Below are 23,386 nucleotides of genomic sequence, written 5' to 3' on the forward strand. Positions count from 1 at the left end.
GAGATCATTCTGCCTTCTCTGGAAAGCTCTCAGGCTGAAGGTGCAGAAAGTGGATCATGTTCATAAACACAGAGGAAAAGACTTCTCTGCTCTTTCTACACATCCTTTCCCTGCCCTTCTCTTTCCTCTTGGTGGCTACAGCAAGAAATATTGACAAACTTGGAGGGCATTGTAATCACACAGGCAGAGAAATGAAACTATTGGTTATTATTTCTTCTTTCTCTTCTTAGCAGCTGTTTCCCTTTAGAAGCTGGAAAGGGAGGGAACAGGAAGAATTAGCCACCAGGAAGGATTGATAAAGACTATACGGAGAAAGTAAAAATATTTTAGTGGTATCTTTGCTATGCTAGTTGCAAGCAGAACAAAGCTCTATGCATAGAGTTACATTTTAAGCTCCTTGGACTCCCATTTTGGGAGAAAGATGGGATATAAATCAAATTAATTATTTAATTTTAGTATGAACATCAACATTTTCCAGCTAGAATATCCAAAAGTAACATTTCCAAAATTTGAACGAGTAAGTGCAACCCAGCTCAAAATTGCCTTAAAAGGTTGTGTGGTCCTCATGGTACCAATAGATCAGTGGTTCTCAACCAGGGGTCCCCTTATATTTTTGGCCTTCAACTCTCAGAAATTCTAACAGTTGAAAAACTGGCAGGGATTTCTGGGAGTTGTAGCCAAAAACATCTGGGGACCCCAGATTGAGAACCACTGCAATAGACAAAAACGAGGCTCCCCTGCAGTGTTCTATTACTGCAGAAAATGAGGGAGGTAAACCATCTATATGCTGATTCCTCTGTGTTTTTGTGTTCTTTGTTAAGACACTGGCATTTGCATAGGGTGGATTACGTTTTTTCTACCTTCTGTTATATGTTTAGTATTGTATGGAATTTACGGATAGTTAACATCAATCATAAGTTCATTTTTAAGAGAAAACGACTATGCAGGCTTGATTCCAGTGTAATAGAGCACCTGCATTATTGAAGAGCTCAAATAGGAATGGGGAATTAAAGAAGGCAGCAAAGAGCTATTTTCTTGGGGCGGGAAGTAGTTGGCAAACAGATTGTCTTTGGTATATTCAATTTTTGACAAGAAGGTTAGCAAAATTCCTGGAGTGGATACCTCAGGGCCCTTCCATGCAGCCTTATATCCCAGAATATCAAAGCAGAAAATCCTGCAACATCTGCTTTGAACTGAGTTATCTGAGTCCACATTCAGATAATGTGGGGTTTTCTGCCTTGACATTCTGGGATATAGAGCTGTGTGGAAGGGCTCTCAGATACTTGATCTTAGTGAATGTATACCAGCCATCGACAACGAAGGGCCTAGATCATTGGGTTACAACTCTCCCATCTCTATCCAGTACAATTGTGGAGTTACAGGAGTTGTATTTTCTTTTTTTTTAATATGCTTCATATTACATTGTAATCCTAGAGAATGCAAATCAGTACAAGGAATGTGTTAAATTTTCAGAAAAAGATGCAGGGGAAAAAACATGAACATATATGTGCAGTATGACACCCATATCAATGGACTCAATATCCACATTCCAGTTACCCACACTCCAAAAAATATTCCCTTTTGGAAGTGTTTGTGGGTTTTTTTAAAGTCCTCGAGTGCTAATCTGTGGTATGCTTCCAACCCAAGTATATTCAAAATATTGGCTTCACTATTACATACAGTTTCAGGTGTCCATGGGTGTGGTATTTGAATGTATTCTCCATAGATGCGGGGGGGGGGGGGGGGGCAATCCTTAACATATCAGTAAATTGTCAGGTTGAGGAAGGGAGGAATAGATTATACTGAATTATAGAGACCATGGATCAAGCACATAGCCTGTAGCAGCTTCCTGTGCTCCTTGAAGTAGAGGAAATGAAAGGCCTGAAAAGGTGGGTTGCTCTTAACTGAAATAAGAGGTGTGTAAGCAAAGAGAAACTTGGTTTAATTTTAGTAGTTTGTAAACAGGAAAGATATGGGGTGGGGTAGAAAACTGAAATTTAGCCAGGTTCCTAATGATAACTATTAATAATACCATGGAAAAAGAAGGGGTCAACACTAACACATTTATAGATAATTTAAGTAGGAAACTTTCCACTCAAAGGCACTGCACATATTTCTCCGCCCCCGCCATTCATATATTTTTGGCTGGTTATGCTTGCAGGTGAGCCTGTCATTTAAGTGGTGAATGGGAAGCAATCAGAGATACTTTTCTTAACTGCCTTTGAAGTGAAGAGGTTGAATCATTATTATTCATCGCCAGGCTAGTTTGTGTGCTCATTTAGGTGACAGTTGTTTTCTAAAAAAGAAAAACAGCCTTTTGAAGCTTTCTAATTCGTGAAAATGAAAGAAACAAGGCCTGTCAGGGGATCAGGCATCCGGATGTGGTGCTTTGAAATGCAGTGTACAGGGAAACCAATTTAAATCCAGGGGGGAAATGAGTGTTGTAACAGAGAAAGTGCCAACAAGAAGCAAGTCACGTCATTCCTTAAATGGTTTCGGAACAATATTAAATTGTTAAGTGCTTCTATGCTATCTTTATACACGATGCATACATCATCATACACTGAACTTAGAAAGTGAATGATTTTCTTCCTTTGTACTCATAGTGCTAGAATTGCAAAAATTAATCAGAAATGCAAAGACAAGGATTTGCCTTTGAAGTTTTCTTCTATTACAGGGAGAATGTTGGCACTGGCAGCCTCCCCATTTAACATCTAGCATGAGGTTTCTCAGTTCATCTTCCAAGGCATCCTTTTTAGAAGTATGGACCAGTGGATAATGTGCTGGAAGATGTAGAGCTGTGGTTCTCAACCTGAGGTCCTCAGATGTTTTGGCCTACAACTCCCAGAAATCCCAGCCAGTCTACCAGCTATTAGGATTTCTGGTAGTTGAAGGTCAAAAAATCTGGGGACCCCAGGTTGAGGAGAACCACTGACGTAGAGTCAGGATTTACCCCAGCTGTGACACACAGAACCATGATTGTAGCAAACACTTTAAACAAGACTTAAAACATAACTCTGGTTTGTGGTGCAATCCTTTACTACACTATAGAATTAATGTAGTTTTATACCATTTTAATTAGCATGGCTCATAGAGTTGTAATTTTTACAAGGTCTTTAGCCTTCTCTGCCCAAGTACTCCACACCAAACTACAATTCCTATGATTCAACCATGGCAATTAAAGTGGTGTCAAGCCACCTTAATTCTACAGTTTAGAGTCACTCTAAGTCTCATCAAACATTTGGGGGCTTGCAAACCATGTTTTATGAAATGCTGGCAACTAAAATGAGAGATGATGATAATAATAATAATAATAATAATAATAATAATAATAATAATAATAATCCCCCCCGCAGGTGCCACCTTGACGTGGTGGGGGGGCTTAGCTGCTCCAATGATGACTGAGGGCTGTGCTGGTGGTAGTGTAACTACCGGCAGGTCCAACCAAGCCAGAGAGGCCTCAGCTGAGGAGCACAACCAAGAGCACCTAACCCATTAGCATTATGGAGAATCAAACCCAAACGAAGTCTATACTGGCTCGGTCGTCGCCCAGGATAAAAAGGACTGCGGTGGATGCTGCTGATTCTGGACATCCATCGACAAGTGGGCTACGGAATCATCAAAACCCAAATGAACAGTCACAGAAGCGGCAAAAATATACAATGCCAGAAAACCGCACAATTATGAAATGCTACTACAAATCTGAACCTCAAAGGCGTGGCTACCAAAAAAGGATGCATCAGCTATGGAAACAAGAGTACCCTGACTCACAGATAACAGAACCCCGACTGGCTGACCAACGAAGATTCATAATCAGAAACAAAGTGTTCAGTGAAGTTGAACTCGAAGAAATCCAGAAAATTTGCAAAGTAGATTACCATCAGACCACAGCACAGACAGCAGCAGAGACTCCAGCAACACTTGGAATGGTGGAACAGATTGAACCAGAAGAAAGTGTGGCGCTTTTGCAAGAATTTGAGGAACCAGCACTTGAAACATCTGTTGAACAACCAGGAACCTTGACAGCAAGACAACAAGAGCTCAAGGATAAGATCATGGCTCATGCTGCAGCAAATGCAATAAGACAGCGGCTCCCAACTCTAAAAACAGTGCCCAAGAGACACCTGGCGCCTCTCATGAAAGATGTGAATGCAGCACTCTCCACTGTCCAAAAAACATCAATTGAACAAACAAACCAGTTTGCCTACAGTGCAGCAGTGATAGTAACAGAAGAACTTGGGCTCCTACAACCAAGGCAGCCCCAAAGAAAATCGACTGGAAAACCAAAGTGGAAGGTCAGGCTAGAGTTGAAAATCAAGAAACTTAGATCAGATGCAAGTAACCTGAAAAATATGAAAGAGAGGAAACTGAAGAATGACAAAATCAAGCAATACCTGATCCGAAAGTACTGGCTGAACACCAGAAAAATTGAAGAAGCTTTGGAAATCGTGAAAGAACAAATTACAGCAACAGCCAGAAAAATTGAAAGGTATGAAGCCAGAATCATCCAGTACAGACAAAATCAACTGTTTCAATCAGACCAAAGACGGTTCTACCAGAGTCTGAACCAAACAACAGACACAGTAACCATAAAGCCAGAGAAAACTGCAACAACAAAGTTCTGGAAAGAACTTTGGGAAAATAATAAAAACTACAACAAAAACGCTGGGTGGATAAAGGAGTTTGAAGGAAAATTCTCACAGAACAAAATGGAACTGATGGAAATAATAACTGAAATGATCAGCAAACGAGTGCAAAAAGTCAAGAACTGGACATCGCCTGGTAGTGATCAACTTCATGGATTTTGGCTCAAACATCTGATTAGTTTACATGGAAAAATGGCTCAACAATTCAATGAGATGCTGCAGAAAGGAAGTATCAGTGAATGGCTAACAACTGGAAGAACATACCTGATACAAAAGGATCCAGCAAAAGGAGCAGCACCAGGAAACTACAGGCCAATAACGTGTCTGCCCACTATGTTTAAACTACTGACTGGCATCATAGCTGACAGAATTCAAGACTATCTTGAAGAAAAAAACATCTTGCCAGATGAACAGAAAGGCAACAAACGGAAAAGCAGGGGCACAAAAGACCAGTTATTGATTGACAAAATGATTCTGGAGAACTGTAAGAGCCGAAAAGCTAATCTTCACATGACGTGGATTGACTACAAAAAGGCCTTTGACTCACTCCCACACAGCTGGATCATCAAGTGCCTGGACGCCATCGGGATTTGTAAAACAGTTGGCACCTTCATTGAAAACATGATGGAGCACTGGAAAACTGAACTGTTTGTTGGAAATGAAAGCTATGGACTTGTCAACATCAGGAGAGGAATTTTCCAGGGAGATTCATTGTCCCCTCTGCTTTTCATTATTGCCATGATCCCTCTGTCAACAATCTTACAAAGAACAAATCTCGGCTATCAAATATCTAAGAATTCTAACAAAATTTCACATTTGATGTACATGGATGACCTGAAGCTATATGGGAAAACGGAAACTGAAATCCAGTCTCTGACCAACACTGTCCGAATTTTTAGCACTGATATCAACATGGAGTTTGGTTTGGACAAATGTTCGACAGTGGCATTGAAGAAGGGAAAAATCATTGAAAATGAGGGCATAAATATGCCCAATGGCCAAACAATAAAGTGTCACCAGCCAGAGGCCTATAAATATCTGGGCATACTACAGCTGGACAACATCAAGCACGAACATGTGAAAACTGTGGTCAGCAAAGAATACACACAAAGGGTCAGAAAAATTCTCAAAAGCAAGCTCAATGGAGGCAACACCATCAAGGCCATAAACACCTGGGCCATACCTGTCATAAGATATACTGCTGGCATTATAAATTGGACACAGGTGGAACTGGACAATTTGGACAGAAAAACAAGAAAACTCATGACCATTCATCATTCACTGCACCCTCGCAGTGATGTTGACCGGCTATATCTGCCTAGAAGATCAGGGGGCAGAGGACTCTTACAAGTAAAGCAAGCAGTCAAAGAAGAAGAACATGCCCTGGGAGAATATGTCAAGCAAAGTGAAGAACCTGCTTTGATTGAAGTCAAAAATCAGAAACTCCTCAAAACACAGCAGACAAAAAACCAGTACAAGAAAACCGCACTACAAACTAGAGCTGACAGCTGGCACAACAAAACACTGCATGGAAAGTTCCTTGACAAAATTGAAGGAAAAGCTGATAAGAAGAAGACCTGGCTCTGGCTCACGAATGGGACCCTGAAGAAGGAGACAGAAGGCCTGATCCTTGCAGCCAAGGAGCAAGCCATCAGAACAAATGCAATTAAGGCCAAGATTGAAAAATCAGCTGATGACCCAAAATGCAGACTGTGCAAGGAAACCGACGAAACCATTGATCATATCCTCAGCTGCTGTAAGAAAATCGCACAGACAGACTACAAACAGAGGTACAACTATGTGGCCCAAATGATTCATTGGAACTTATGCCTCAAGTACCACCTCCCAGCAGCAAAGAACTGGTGGGATCACAAACCTGCAAAAGTATTGGAAAATGAACATGCAAAGATACTGTGGGACTTCCGAATCCAGACTGACAAAGTTCTGGAACACAACACACCAGACATCACAGTTGTGGAAAAGAACAAGGTTTGGATCATTGATGTTGCCATCCCAGGTGACAGTCGTATAGATGAAAAACAACAGGAAAAACTCAGCCGCTATCAGGACCTCAAGATTGAACTTCAAAGACTTTGGCAGAAACCAGTACAGGTGGTCCCGGTGGTGATGGGCACACTGGGTGCTGTGCCAAAAGATCTCAGCCGGCATTTGGAAACAATAGACATTGACAAAATCACCATCTGCCAACTGCAAAAGGCCACCCTACTGGGATCTGCACACATCATCAGAAAATACATCACACAGTCCTAGACACTTGGGAAGTGTTCGACTTGTGGTTTTGCGAAACGAAATCCAGCATATCTATCTTGTTTGCTGTGCCATACAACGTCGTTGTGTTGATAATAATAATAATAATAATAATAATAATAATAATAATAATAATTTTATTCTTATATCCCGCCTCCATCTCCCCGTGGGGACTTGGGGCGGCTTACAAATGTAGAACAAAAGTACAATAACATCAGGAACCGAACAACAACGCAAATGAAAATTTAAAAAGACATAAATAAAATGACAACCATTAATAAAAGGCAGGTTAAAATACAGCAATAGAATCATAAAAATGGACTGGGCAAAAGTACACTAAGTAAGACTTGTAAACATGGTGGGAGTTAAAGTGCTATGAGGTCATGGGGGAGAAACCTTAAAAAGGGGGGTGAACCCTAAGACTAGTACGGGAAGTTTATCATTAGAAGTTAGAAGTTGTGAACTTATAGTTTCTGTACTGCATTTGGGCAATGCTGCCAGGAGGGTTGTAAAATAAAGAATTCAAAATAATGTAAATTAAACCATGTTCCAATATGTACATAGAACCTTAATACATCTAACATACCCCCCAGTATTTTTCAGATTTTTTTTTATCATGTCAGGAGCAACTTGAGAACATACCAGGAAACATTTGTTCAAGCAACATCAGAGCATAGCAAGATGGCTAGAGTATTTTTTTTATTTGTTGTGTCAAAACTTGACATTATAGAGTGCCTCTGGTGTTGCTGCAAGAAGGTCCTCCACTGTGCATGTGGCAAGGCTCAGACTGCATTGTATCAAGTGGTCTGTGGTTTGCTGTTCTCTGCACTCACTTGTCATGGACTCCACTTTGTAGCCCCATTTCTTAAGATTAGCTCTGCACCTTGTGGTGTCAGAGTGCAGTCTGTTCAGTGCCTTCCAAGTTGCCCAGAATTGTGTGTGCCCAGGGGGGAGCTTCTCATCCAGCATCAACCACTGATTGAGATTCTGGATTTTAGCCTGCCACTTTTGTACCCTCTCTTGCTGAGGTGTTTCTGCGAGTATCTCTGTAGATCTTAAGAAGCTGTTTCTTAATTTAAGTCATAGGCATGCTGACAGATATCTGAACAGAGAATGGGCCATAGATGTCAATGCCTTGGTCTTTTCATTATTGGCTACTACTTCCTGGTGGTGACGCAGTGTGTTAAAGCGCTGAGCTGCTGAACTTGCAGACTGAAAGGTCCCAGGTTCAAATCCCGGGAGCGGAATGAGCGCCCGCTGTTAGCCCCAGCTCCTGCCAACCTAGCAGTTTGAAAACATGCAAATGTGAGTAGATCAATAGGTACCGCTCCAGCGGGAAGGTAACGGTGCTCCATGCAGTCATGCCAGCCACATGACCTTGGAGGTGTCTACGGAAACGCTGGCTCTTCGGCTTAGAAATGGAGATGAGCACCAACCCCCAGAGTCGGTCATGACTGGACTTAACGTCAGGGGGAAACCTTTACCTTTTACCTACTTCCTGACAGATGTCAGTTAAATAGTAAAGTTTCTCCAGTGCTGTAGAAGCGACTTGCAGTATACAACCTACACCAATTGCAAGAATTATTAATGGGAAGAACAAATAAGCCAAGAGACGGGTTGCTGTGAATCTTACGGGCTGTATGGCCATGTTCCAGAAGATTGTCTCCTGACGTTTCACCCACATCAGTGGCAGGCATCCTCTGAAGCCAAGAGATGCTGCATCAGTTTGCTCTCCAATAATATTTGAAACAACAAGATTCCACTCTTTATTTCCTTCCTCTGGCTGAGTCAATTGAGGCCCCTTCTACACTGCCATATAAAATACAGATTATCTGCTTTTAACTGGATTATATAGCAGTGTAGAAGGGGCCTGGGTGCAAACTACTTTTGTACTTTGAATTCCATTTACATCAGCAGAGGAGAAAGGAAAAGCGAAGAGAGAGAAACTGGGACGTTTTAAAGGCAAATGAAAAAGTGTGACAGCAGAAGATTAATAGGGACTGTCCCTGCCAAGTTAGGAACCATTGGAGAGTATGATCTAACTCAGTGAGAAGACAAACACTAAGAAAGGGACTATTCACCTTATTGTGAGCTCCCTACAGGGAATATTATACTTCATGTCAAAAAGGTACCGGGGGGGGGGGGGAATACATTTAGATGACCTAGACAGTTTGACCCTGCCATTCCTGAATGTTATTGCAGAACATTATACTAAATAATTTCCAAATCTCTGGAATTTCCATTTTTTATTCTAAAAGGCCTCTTCTATCGGGATTTTATATGACAGTGTAGAAGGGGCCTAGAAGTAATAACTTGAAGCCCACATTCATATTTCCATATATGATAATTGCATAGATAGATTGTTTTATTGGATGTACATCAAAGTTGATAAATGCAATTATTTCATGGCTTATATGTTATTGCAATAACAACAACAATTTATTACTTGCCTCTCCCCATGGACTATGCAGGAAATGTTTAACACGTACAGTAGAGTCTCACTTATCCAAGCTAAACGGGCTGGCAGAACCTTGGATAAGCGAATATCTTGGATAATAAGGAGGGATTAAGGAAAAGTCTATTAAACATCAAATTAGGTTATGATTTTACGAATTAAGCACCAAAACATCATGTTTTACAACAAATTTGACAGAAAAAGCAGTTCAATACGCAGTAATGTTATGTTGTTATTACTGTATTTACGAATTTAGCTCCAAAATATCATGATATATTGAAAACATTGACTACAAAAATGGCTTGGATAATCCAGAAACTTGGATAAGCTAGGCTTGGATAAGTGAGACTCTATTGTAGTATGGGCTTACATAGGTAATGCAATAGACCACTCTGTGTGTGTGTGTGTGTGTGTGTGTGTGTGTGTGTAAGTGTTTGAACTTCACAAAACTGAAAAGACCAAACTTCAAATGGAATGTCAAACTCTTAATCCATACAAAAATACAGCATTAACATAACTACACTTTCTTCTATTTAGACAATGCATTAATTGTGTGACTGAGCTCTTTTCTTTAGAGGCATTTAAAAATGGATTAATTCTGTGAAATAAATACAGTGTGCATTTTGAGGCTGAACTCCTTAGCCTCTCCCTATCCAGTTTTGTTTGGAACAGTAAAAAATGTGTTACTTCAAACTTCAGAAACTAAGTTGAAGGGTGGAGGCAAGAAAAAGAGAAATGCCATGTTTATGTAAAAGAGACTGTTTTGGTTGTACAGATCTCAAAGTTGCCGCCCCTGACACCAAAACTTTTAGGAAGGAAGTAGCATTGAAAGCTGCTTTAGTTCAGTAACTTCAGTTCAGTTGCTTAGACTTACTTGTGGCAATGATGATGCATATGGTGGAAGAAGACCCACTAATGCTTGATGAAGCCGAGGATGTATTCTGTGAAGGTAAATAATATCTTACAAATTTGTTCTTCTTTGCCTTTGTGTGCTGGGGTTTCATCATCACACGTTTCTCAAAGGGAGGGCTCAGGAAAGCAACAGGGGCTAATTTAGCACTTTCTCTAATGAATAAAAAAGAAAATATTCAGTAATGTAGTACTGTACTGAATTACATTCATTAATTACAAAGAAAAACAATTTCAAAAGGCAGCAATAGGACTCTATGACAAGTTTTCTGCCCAAACCAATGAATTGTGGTTTCATTGAGGCTATTAAGTGGTTGCAATCCATTTGCGCTTATGTCAAATAAACTTTGTCAATCTTTAAGGTGGCACAAGATATTTGGGTGTTTTTGCTACAAAAGACTAAGGCCCTATATCCCAGGATCTGATCTCATGTTTTCTGCTTTAATCTGGATTATATGAGTCCACACTGCCAGATAATCTGGGATAAACAAAAAATCTGGGATCAGATCCTGGGATGTAGAGCTTGTCTGGAAGACCCCTTAGATTAGCTACTACCTTCAGGAATTATTGTTAAAGTTACACAATGTAAGAGAGATAATGACACTCATTACCTATCAATGCAATGCATACATCTTTAAAGCCATTGCCCCTCCAATTATATTCACACCAGGAATCCCTACTTCAGGATTAAGCAACTTTGTACACTGCAGAAGTTTTGGGCTATAATCTCCTAACTGCTGATCATGTTGGCTGGGGTGTATGGTGACAAAACATTTGAAAGGCACTAAATTGAATGCTTTAATGATTTTATTTTCAATATGCAGTGGCTCAGTGGATTAAACCGCTGAGCTGCTAACTTGCTGACTGAAAGGTTGGTGGTTCCAATCCGGGGAGCGGGGTGAGCTCCTGCTGCTTGCCCTAGCTTCTGCCAACCTAGCACTTTGAAAACATGCAAATGTGAGTAGACCAATAGGTACCGCTCTAGCGGGAATGTAACGGCACTCCATGCAGTCATGCCGGCCACATGACCTTGGGGATGTCTATGGACAGCACCGGCTCTTCAGCTTAGAAATGGAGATGAGCACCAACCCCCAGAGTTGGACACGACTAGACTTAATGTCAGGGGAAAACCTTTACCTTTACTTTTATCTATGCTTCTCAAAAACTATGGCAGTTTCAGTGCAGTTTGGCTGGCATGAGATCATGATCATGTTCCTGCAATTTCAGAATTAAAGCCTTCTACCACTTTCCAATGAATTGTAAAAAGATGGATGAAGGAGAGAATAGTATCTCCATCTTCCATCTCTTATCATTCTGTTGTGTTCTGTCTTTACCACAGTCCATAATAGGATTTTCATAGAATGACAACACAAAAGCTCAGATGACGTTGTAGTGAATGAAGGTATGTTACAAGTTGTGGTCTCCAGCTGTGATATCACTTTGGCTTTGAACCTGTTATGGGCCTGATGAAACCAAATCATTACCACTTAGAGACTATTCACAAGGATCCTATCCCACAACACTTTCATTTTCTGCAGTAATGCTATTGCTGTCTTTGTGCACCTCCAGAACTATTGCAGGATTAAAGTGTCAATTTACCCTGCAGTGTTATCACATATTGTGACTGCCCACCACCCCTCAAAGGTAATATAATTATGCCTTTTCATTATTTGATGCCCATGCATCCACACTGTGCTTGGGAGGTGTAACATTTGAAAACACCCTCCAGCCATTCTCTTTGTTTCATGGTTCCACTAGCCATTTGGCAATTCAAAGCTTGGATTGAAGCCTTGTCTTTGGGAGCCACTCGTTCTCTGTGTGTGTGTCTGTTGGAGAAAGAGATTAAGAGAGCAGCATGGCTTTTGCCTAGTCCAATGGAAAAGAGACTGCCATTAGTTATCCATTGTGTATTTTCATTATCAAAGCATTTTCATTTTCAGGTCTATTGATGTGTGTTTTTTGCTTTTAGAAGTATGGAATGGAATTTAAAAGAAATTATCACTGGCGAAACTGATCAATACAAACCCAAAATGCTTGTTAGAAATCAAGATTAGAATGACAAATCGATTTAAAATGGAGATGGGGAGGGGACAACAACTATAAATCATAATGTTAATTATTTGGACGAAATTATTTGCCAGTGTCCCTTAAAGAAATTGACTATTTTTTGTTTTTATGTAATCATAAAAGTCTGAGACAAGGCTTCAGAGAGAATGACACAGAGAGAGATAATGAGAAATTAAAACCCTGCTGTGGTAGCAGTGCAGCAACAAAGTGGCAGAGATTCAGTAAACGGATTGATGGCCCTTCCACACAGCCCTATGTCCCAGAATATCAAGCCAGAAAATCCCACATTTTCTGAGTGTGGATTCAGATAACCTAGTTCAAAGCAGATATTGTGAGATTTTTTGCCTTGATATTCTGGGATATAGGGCTGTATAGAAGGGCCCTGAGTCTCCCCTGATCACATTTTCTCACCCAGGCCCGTAGCCAGGATTTTGATTTTTTTTTTTGGGGGGGGGGGGGCTGCATCTGAGTGAGAGATTATCTACCCTAGCAAACCTTTTGTATTGTTATCCCAATACCCCCATGCATATGGGATAAAAGGTAAAGGTTTCCCCTGACGTTAAGTCCAGTCATGTCTGACTCTGGGGTGTGGAGCTCATCTCCATTTCTAAGCCGAAGAGCCGGTGTTGTCCGTAGACACCTCCAAGGTCATGTGGCCAGCATGACTGTATGGAGCGCCGTTACCTTCCCACCGGAGCGGTACCTATTGATCTACTCACATTGGCATGTTTTTGAACTGCTAGGTTGGCAAGAGCTGGAGCTAACATATGGGATATATTGAGCATAGTGTTCAAAAGGAAAGAGAGTGCGTCGAGGGCCCAAGCGCAGATAAGGATGCCACCATGCCACATACCAGTAAGGCCTTCTCATGGACCACCCTGAGAATTTCGAGGGGGGGGGGGTTGAAGCCCCTCAAGCCTTCCCCTCCCCCCGGTACATGCCTGTGCCCACCCAAAGCATACAACCCACTGATAATACCCAACCACCCAAAATCAGCAGAAAAACACAATTGAAGTTTTGCACAGGAAATCAAAGAGTAGCAGAAGAAGGAGGCTATTACCAGCTGTTTCCTATTTATAAAAAGAATGGCTTTTAAATCATTTTCAGTGCAACAGCAATGGAAGAGTCCCAGGTGAAAGCGCTATAATCTTGGCACTATCGTGCTTTATTGGCCCCATGTGATAAGGACCTTATCCCATGTTCGTTCCCCCCCATTTTCTCTCAGTTTTCATATGCTGGCAAAACAGAGCCCCACTGAGGCCGTCTCATGATATATGCTTCTGAGGGCAATTGATGGGACTCTGTCTTACCTGCGTGCAAAAACAGAAAGAAGACTATGTTTTCAGAAGTCAGGTGTAACCCAACTCATGACTGAAGAAAGAGGTAGAAGATGTGGAAAGGACATGTGATGTCTGCCCATCCCCAATAATGCACCTTGAGTCCCCACTCTTGGGACCATATTTGCTCTGTTGGTCTTTTACCTCCTCCATGTTATGGCTATTGCAGGCAAATATGCCTAACTCAGAATGAAACTCCCTGATGACCAGCAAGAAAGAGGGTGACAGCAGGGACACAGACACCATCCATCCAAGAAGGGTGATGGTGGTGGTGCCATCTGGACAGTGGGTTGGGCTGAATCTGACCCAGTTCTGCTGTCCAGACTGCTCCAAAGCCCTGAATCTCCAGAGTTTCCTGCAAAGTGCTGAGAATTATTTACCAAATCAGAGCTGATATCACAGTCCAGACTGATCAGAAGCTCCAAATACTCCAGTTTCTTGCAAAGTGCTGAGAGTTTTTAACCAGTAGGGACCAGTAGAGACCTCTGCCACTACTACTAACTCCAACCTTTCTTGGTTTTACTGAACCAAGGGTGAGATAGGGTACTAGAATTCCCAAGCAATAATATATTGTTCAGACTATCCTTGTTGTAATGCAAAGTATTAGGAGTAAGCTAAGATCTTGTGGCAAAAAAGCGAGAAAGAGCAAAGGCTAAGGTAAGGGAAGAGTGAAATTATATTGATCCAAACCTCCTTTGGCCCAGGAACACAGTCTCAATGCAGCCACAAATTTGTATCAAAATGAGGGTTAATAAAAATATTTTTCAGCATTACCTTGGCTGAGGAATGGGAATGTGATTCAGAGAAGTTTTCCTGGACCTCATGTTGGTTCAGCTGGCCTTTAAACATTTTGGCCAGTTAGGATTTTGCTCTGCATCTTTATTCTCATTAATCGTGTATGCTTAATCCATAAGAATTCAGATTATACTAACAACTCAGTCCTACTTCCTTTTGAGCAGCTGGTGATGCCTTTTTTTCTCTCAGCTGTGAAGTTGAAATATATGCAGGGCAGCTAGAAATATACAAACTAGCAGACAAAAATAACTGCTAATACAGTTAAGCATGGAGGATTTGTTTCCAGTCACATACTCTGAATTACAGTATATTGCCCATTAAGAAATGTACCTATTTCTGATTTTAAACAAGAACCTTTCAAAATTGTAAACACATGCTAATCTGATGAAGGAGCTAAAGAAATTGAAGGTAATGATTGCTTCTTGTTAGAAGTTATATCCTTTCTTGGTGTTATCTTTATCATCATCAGATTCTGACACATTGAAATCACTGTAGGGACAGTTTTATTGTTACATGCTATCAAGTAAGCTTTGACTTATGGCAATGCTATGAATGAGAGACCTCTAAAAGACAATCTATTAAAATCACATGGCCATGGCTTCCTTGATTGAGTGTATCCTTTTGAAATGCAGTCTTTTTTCCCTGCTGTAACCTTAATCTTTCCTTTCACCTTTACAAACTTTTCCAATGATGCGTGCAATTTCATATGTCTGGAGAAAGAAGCCTCAGTTTGCTCATTTTGTTTCAAACTTGATTTGTTCTCACATCCATTTCACTGTCTTCACTTGTGTTTTGTTGAACTTTTCAATCATCACATTTCAGTTGGACTGATGCTTTCTCTTTCGACTTTCTTCACTGTCCATCTTCCACAACCATGCACGGAAATCAGAATTCTTATGGCATGGACAATCCCAACTTTGGTATTTAATAATACATTTTCTTTATAGTTTCCCTCCCAATATTAGTCTTCTTTTAATTTCTTAACTAAGTCTGATCTCTTGACATTGTTTGCCACACAATTTAAACATCTTCAGGGTTGGTAGTAATGCTGGAAACACATCTTTAAAAACCCACATCTATTTCAGACTATTTTCTGATGTTGCTTGTTAGGAGATTCTTCTTTGGCTGGGAGATTTTGTGATTTCATGTGGCTAGCAGCCAGAACAGTTGGGCACCTTCTGGCATACTTGACCTATTTTAAATGGAAAAAATGTGGTTTTTAAAATTCAGAATATCTAGAGGTTGACTGTTAAAAGTCTTCATGAATTTGAGTCACTAATATTAGACTGAGAGCCAGTGTGGTGCAGTGGTTTGAGAATCAGACTATGACTCGAGATCAGGATTTGAATCCCCATTCAGCTTTGGAAACCTGTGATCTGGCCTTGGCAAGTCACATTCTCTCAGCCTTAAAGAAAAGCAAAGAAAAAATCTCTCTCTGAACAAATATTATCCGTAGGTTTGGAAATGACTTAAAAGTACAAAACAACAACAAATTATTAGACCTCTGTTAAAGCACCAAAATGTGTTAATATTAGATCTTAATTTATCACAATAATTACAGTGCCTATGCTACCTAACACAAGACCAATACTTGCCTTTAGAGTCTTCCTTGTTCCCATTCTCTCAGTTTTCCAGCTGAGTAACTTATCTGGATGCTCTTATGCTTCATGACCCAGTTTTCAACTGTTTCTGCGAAGATGACACATGATTTCCCATGCATTCTGGCATATTCTAGATATTTCACATCAAGCAGTTTTCCAAGTCTCTTCTGTAGCAGTCTCAAAAGAAATGCATATATCCCAAAACACCTTATAATTTTAAAAAACTATAGCATTGAAAAAGATTTTGCTGTTCTGAAGACAAAAAGTTTCTAGCAGTGATTTGTGCTACAGCCTGCCTACCATGGAAAAGCCTCTTGATTGCCACTAGTTTAGTTGTTTTTATTGTTTGCCTTCAAACCTGAATGCAAACCTACAGGATTTTCTTGCCAAGATATGTTCAAAAAAAGAGACCTGGGATACAAGATAGACATGCAGGGTTGTGGGAAGCTGAAAATTCGATTCTTGATTTGGAATAACCCAGTGGTTCCCAATCTTTTTTTGACTAGGGACCACTCTCCAACATTAGCACCAATAAGGTTACAAATCAGTTTTTGGTCAACTTTAGATTTGGTTTGGTTATTCGGGGTGCTGATTCAGAAAATTGCATTGGATAGACCACATCAGCTCTAGTTTCTGATACAGAACATATGCCATCCAGTCATCACCATCCGCTCACCCACAGAAAACCATATTTAATCATCTATATCTGATGTGGTCTATCCAATGCAATTTTCTGAATCAGCACCCCAAATAGCCCCAGGAACAGGCCTAAAAACAAAAACTCCAAGGTGCCCCCACTTCCAAGCACCACATGGAATGGCTCCATTCAGGGGGAGGGAAGAAGAGGAGAAGCAGCAGTCAGGAGGCTTGTTGTCATACTTTTTGTGGGTAGTCAGCTTCTCCCTACCAACATCCCTGTTGCCTCAGCACTATAAGAGGGTTTCATGAGACCAGTTGTTCTCATTGCAATGGTGTAATAACGGTGAGGCTGCGGACCATATTTTAGTTCTTGGAAACCACTGGTGGTCCATGGACCACAGGTTGGGAACCACTGGAATAACCAGTGGAATATTTGTCTGCAGGTAACCAGTAAACAGAATATTTCTAGCCACATAACGTTTCCTAATAAAGTGTGTTTATTAACATGAAGAATCAAAAGCCTTTGATCCAAGGAAATGTTTGCATCTTCTAGATGCTGGACCTTAGACACCTGTAGGTTCTCCTGAGTTTGGAAATCCAGAGATCTCTAGGTCTTGCTCCTAACTCTCACAGGTAATTTACTGCCTGGAGCTGATTTGCTTATTGGGTCATGCAGCCATGTTCTGCTTCATCTTCTATAGAGGAGCTCCCTCCAGGATTGTAATTGCATTGAGTTTGAATGGTATGGTTTAAAAATTCATAAGCTGCATTTTTCCTTCTCTGTGTTACAAATTCATTCTTGGAATCCTTAGTATATTATGAATCTACACTCTTGAATACCAAAGAGTCTAATATAATACCGCCACAAGGATAGTACACTGGAAGTATTTTTGTTTAAAAAAATGAGTATGAAGGCAATTGAAATGCAAAATTTGAGCACCGGATTAAAAGATCGAGATATATTGTTGTATACGAGGATCATTAACATTTCATAATGTTTTGAGAAAATGTACAGATGACGTCTTTAAAAAAACATTTCCTTAAAATTCTATCTTAGTGTTTCTATATTAAAAGAGAAATTGTCAAAGGGGTTCTGGAAATAATAAATAAGCCCTTCTTGCAAGTGGCCGTGGAATCATACATAATGTATAAATATGTATAAAACTTCCTCCCTTAAGGTTTCATGAGACATAAAACATGACCTAGTAATGTTCGCCTGTCTTTTCTGATCCTCATGAGGCAGTATGATCAATTAACAGCAAACAGCTTATTGCCAGCTTTCAAAGCCACTTTATCTAGCCCCTGGTGACTCTAGCAGTTTTTAATTACAACATGATAACTGTTTTAAAATGTTCACAGTTTCATTACTGAAGGGGAAACCACTGTTTCTTTGTGTATTTCTTCTGCCTTTTATTATGTGTTCTTTTCACACTCATTCTGGTATTGTCAGAAACCTTTTGAGAGTGTTTACAATCTTTGATCCTCCAGATGTTTTACACAACAGCTCCCACTGTCACTTTTTATTGAGTATGTTGAATGTGGCTGTTGGGATTTGTAGGACAAAACATCTGGAATGCCAGGATTACCCAAAATTGCTAAGATTTCCCAGGACTGCATAATCTTACTGGTAGGTGAACAACCTTTTTTTGTAGCTACAGGAATAAGGGAACCTTTATGCTTCTATATTTTTTAGAGTAGGGTTTATACAGTAGCTTGTCATATTGTCTGGAATATTGAGAGAAAGCCCACCTGGAAGATCTGAGGTTCATCGCTACTGTTATAGGGCCTAACCTTTTGTGAGGGAAATTGGATTCTTCTGTCCCAAACTACGTTTGTTATCTGTCCATCCCACTTTTTATTATTGATGGAAAAGGATGCCCCAGTGGCGCAGTGGGTTGAATTGCTGAGCTACTTTACTTGCTGGCCGAAAGGTTGGCAGTTATAATCTGTGGAGTGGGATGAGCTCCCACTGTTAGCCACAGTTTCTGCCAACATAGCAGTTCAGATGCAGACTACAGCCAGGAAATCAGAAGACGTCTACTTCTTGGGAGGAGAGCAATGGCCAACCTCAATAAAATAATGAAAAGCAGAGACATCACACTGGCAACGAAGGTCTGCATAGTTAAAGCAATGGTATTCCCCATAGTAACCTATGGATGCGAGAGCTGGACCATAAGGAAGGCTGAGCGAAGGAAGATAGACGCTTTTGAACTTTGGTGCTGGAGGAAAATCCTGAGAGTGCCTTGGACCGCAAGAAGATCCAACCAGTCCATCCTCCAGGAAGTAATGCCCGAGTGCTCACTAGAGGGAAGGATATTAGAGGCAAAGTTGAAGTATTTTGGCCACATCATGAGAAGACAGGAAAGCTTGGAGAAGATCATGATACTGGGGAAAATAGAAGGAAAAAGGAAGAGAGGCCGACCAAGGGCGAGATGGATGGATGGTATCCTTGAAGTGACTGGCTCGACGTTGAAGGAACCGGGGACGGTGACGGCCGACAGGGAGCTCTGGCGTGGACTGGTCCATGAGGTCACGAAGGGTCGAAAACGACTGAACGAGTGAGACGACGACGAGCAGTTTTAAAACTTGCAAATGTGAAAGACCAATAGGTACCTCTCAGGCAGGAAGGTAACAGCACTCCATGCAGTCATGCTGGCCACATGACCTTGGAGGTGTCTACAGACGTCATTGGTGCTCATCTCCATTTCGGCATAGAAATGGAGATGAGCACCAACCCCCAGAATCGGACATGACTAGACTTAATGTCAGGGGAAAACCTTTACCTTTAACCTGGCAATGGTGGTAAGCCACTGGTAGATCACTTTGAAGGAAGTAGGATGCAGAAAAAACATGCAGTTTTCCCTCTGAATCATCCTATGATTGTTGCAGGCCAGTAAGGTAGAGAAACTGGGAAGACTTCTTAGCCAAAACGAATCACTCCAGGGTCAGTGTGTAGCACTACAGATTAACTTTTCAGTCCTATGCATGTATAATTAAATGTATGTTTCATTAAGTACAGTAGGATATATTCCTAGGAAATTGGGTTTAGGGTGATGAGCTATATTATATATGTGTGTGTGGAGAATGTAAGTAAATGAACATTTCTTTAGCTTGAAGATATTTGAACTTATATGGAATCTATAATGATATTATAAATCTCGAGAAGATCCAAGCTAGAGAGTATTTAGATAAGGTTTGCAGAGCATGTGAAATATTTTGATTTATAGCTAAATTAAGTCTTTTCTGTATTCTACATCAGTTACATGGTTATGCTTGTGTAATGCGGGAATGTCTCCTGGCCTGAATCCTTTTCCCAGCCTATTAGTCTCATCAGACTGATAGGGATGCAAGGAAGATAACATTTCCACCCCCCTCCCACCAGTGATATGGAATTGTAGTAGGTGTCCTGTTTCTGAGTTTCTTTAGATTATAAATTCATAACTGCAGAATGCCAGCCTTATTCCTAACAAATGGCTTCTGCAACAGCATCCTTATAAACTTATTCATTCAGATAGAGGAACTTCATTTATAGGACAACGGCATTAAGTCTAGTCGTATCCGAATCTAGGGGATGGAGCTCATCTCCATTTCTAAGCCGAAGAGCTGGCGTTGTCTGTAGAAACCTCCAAGGTCATGTAGCCGGCATGACTGCATGGAACACTGTTATCATACCGCCGGAGCAGTACCTATTGATCTACTCACATGTGCATGTTTTCGAACTGCTACGTTAGCAGAAGCTGGGGCTAACAATGGGAGCTCACTCCGCTCCCTGGATTCGAACTGCCAACCTTTTAGTCAGCAAGTTCAGCGGCTCAGCAGTTAAATCCGCTGCACCACCTGGGGCTCTCATACTATAATAATAATAATAATAATAATAATAATAATAATAATACCATTAATTGTCTTTAAATCACTTCTCCCTTGAATTCTGTGTTTTCCATGAACATGAATAATGTATCACAGGGCTTTCAAACAAACATATACCTTTCAAATCCTAATGCATTTTGTGAGAAGTGTTAATATTTTTCAATATATGTATGCTTTCAAGTTTTTGCATTTATTTTGTCCACATCATCTCCCATTCCCATGAAAGCACGGTCTTGAGTGTTCCATGTGTTTTCTTTGAAACTGATTGTGCAATTACCTGGTCTGCAAGTTATTTTGCTTGTTGGGAGTCTGAGAGCAATTTCTCCTTAAAACTTTTATAGCTTATCACCACTTTAACTAACCCTTTCCACACTCAGGGAACCTGAAGGAATATAGAACAACATGAACTCCAATGTAAAGAAAAGGAAATGCCCTGCTGTTCATCACCAAGGCAACAGAGATTTTTCTGTAGCATATACTTTTCCTAACAGTTTTTTTTTGTATCCCTGCTGAATGCTGACCAGAGCTATTGGAAAGGTGGTACAGCATGTCTCTTCCACTACGGATTTGAGAACCTCTTTCAACAATTATCTTCCTTAACTCTTTCCCACAAAGTGAAAATGCCTTTATATAACCTTGCCTTTAAATGCAGTCATTAAATCAGAGGTTCACCATTGAGAGAGAGGCTTTGCATAGACTCCATATTTAAACCTTCATTCTCATTCATATATTACTTGTGGTCTTAGTAATGTGGAGGAATGGTGTGTTCCTTTCCATCACAGAAATAATTTAAAGCCTGCAGAGGGACTCCCAATTGAATGTCTGCACCTCATTCTCCACATAGTTTCCATCCCTTACTTCACAAAGTTGCCCAGAAGTTTTCCAGAACCAGAATTACTTCCAGGTGTAAAGGATCCACATTTCTGTAGTAAAGAATTTTTTTTTGAACTATAGGATAGGAATTTTGATCTAATACATCAAGAAAGTGCCAGGTTAGAGGAGGTTGTTCTTCCCTAGGTGATATATTAACTACTACTTTGATATTATGTATAAAACTGTTAGCTTTTTTATAGCAAAACAGCTGCCTAGCTTTTGATGATTTTGCTTTCTCATTTTTTCACAGTGGTCTGAGGGTGCTGAGACATTGCTTTCAAACAGCTCATCTTCAGCCATCATACTACAGATACAAATTGATTTGATGCAGCGGTTCCCAACCTTTGGCCCTCTAGGCCAGTGGTTCTCAACCCGTGGGTCCCCAGGTGTTTTGGCCTACAACTCCCTGAGATCCCACCCAGTTTTACCAGCTGTTAGGATTTCTGGGAGTTGAAGGCCCAAACATCTGGGGACCCACAGGTTGAGAACCACTGCTCTAGGTGTTTGGAACTTCAACTCCAAAAAGCCCCACTCAGCTTGGCCAACTATCAAGAATTCTGGGAACTGGGCAACCAAAAACTGGGGACCACTGTGAAAATTGTGGTTTTACTGATGCTCCTGGACTCTATTTCCCATCAGCCATAGTGAGCATAACTGATGGTCACTAATAGACTCATAGAGTTGGAAGAGATCACATGGACCATCCAGTCCAACCAGTAGGAATAGTAATATCTGGAATTAACTTCTCCATTACCAGTGTGTTCCCAATTTGGCTCACTCTCTCTTGGTATCACCCTGAAGTAGGGCAGAGCCATTGATTCATTGGAATTTGATGTTACACTTAAGTAAATTCAGTTGAATGATAAGTTGATGCAAATTGGGACTAACAGTTTCCCTGTATGAACATTTGTGCACATACACATAATTATGTGAAATAAGAGGTTTTCAAAGAAGAGAATTTGCCACCAATGACTACACATCCATGGTGTTGACTGGCCCTTCTTTCCCGACAATATCACAAACATGCATACTCACTGGCATTTCATGATTTTCAATGTGATCAGGAGAAGTTCAGTGATAGTGTTTGATCTGTATGTGTAGTGTTCACTCACTAAAGTCTCACCAATTCTATAGATCCACTCTAGTAGCAATAGGTGAGCAATAGTTTAAGATTAAATTCCCACTTCCCTTAGTGAGATCATGTCTTTAAAATTCTCCCCCTTTATAGTACCAATTGGCATTACTGCAGAAGGAAAGATGTTGGTCTTGAAGCCTTCCACTTGCCACTGTACTTATTAAAAATTGAAGTATCATTCTTTAAAACATTTGACACATATGACTAATGAAGTGAAATAACACTGCCCAAGAAAAAATCCATAGTATCTTGGCTTTTAGACCTGTTCCTGTGGTTATTTGATATGCTGATTCAGAAAACTGCATTGGATAGACTGCATCAGGTCTTAATATAGTTATGATTTTCTGTGGCAAGTAGAGGGCAACTGGTTGATGGCATATGTTCTGTATGTCAAAAACTAGAACTGACGGGAAAACAGATGCCATTTTTTGAATCAGCAGGTCAAATACACCTAGAAACAGGTCTAACATTTGAGGCACCAAAATGTGCGTTGCCCGGTGGAATTGGTTATAATTTCATTTCATTCATTAGTAATAATTACTAAAGTTTTTTGTACATTGGGTTTCTGTGAGTTTTCTGGGCTGTATGGCCATGTTCCAGAAACATTCTCGCCTGACGTATCACCCACATCTATGGCAGGCATCCTCACAGCTTGTGAGGTTTGTTGGAAATTAGGCAAGTGGAGTATATATCTGTGGAATGTCCAGGGTGGGCAAAAGAACTCTTGTCTGCTGAGGCAAGTGTGAATGTTTCAATTGGCCCCCTTGATTAGCATAGAATGGCCTTGCAGCTTC

The 23,386-nt window shown here is 40.6% G+C and overlaps 1 protein-coding gene across 4 annotated transcripts in view; it reads left to right on the forward strand.

The window, feature by feature from the left end:
- The window catches only part of ripor2 (RHO family interacting cell polarization regulator 2), a 151,771-nt gene that overhangs the window by 37,825 nt on the left and 90,560 nt on the right, over positions 1-23,386 (forward strand). Inside the window, exon 1 of one of the 4 annotated variants that reach the window (XM_062980640.1) lies at positions 10,207-10,318. The exons of the other annotated variants lie outside the window; for them this stretch is intronic. Coding sequence (XP_062836710.1) covers positions 10,252-10,318 — 67 coding nt within the window. The 5' untranslated portion in view covers positions 10,207-10,251. Of the gene's footprint in view, positions 1-10,206; positions 10,319-23,386 lie in introns of those variants that run through there. 4 annotated transcript variants of the gene reach the window in all.

Source organism: Anolis carolinensis, chromosome 4 (genome assembly GCF_035594765.1).
Source record: "Anolis carolinensis isolate JA03-04 chromosome 4, rAnoCar3.1.pri, whole genome shotgun sequence".
NCBI lineage: Eukaryota > Metazoa > Chordata > Lepidosauria > Squamata > Dactyloidae > Anolis > Anolis carolinensis.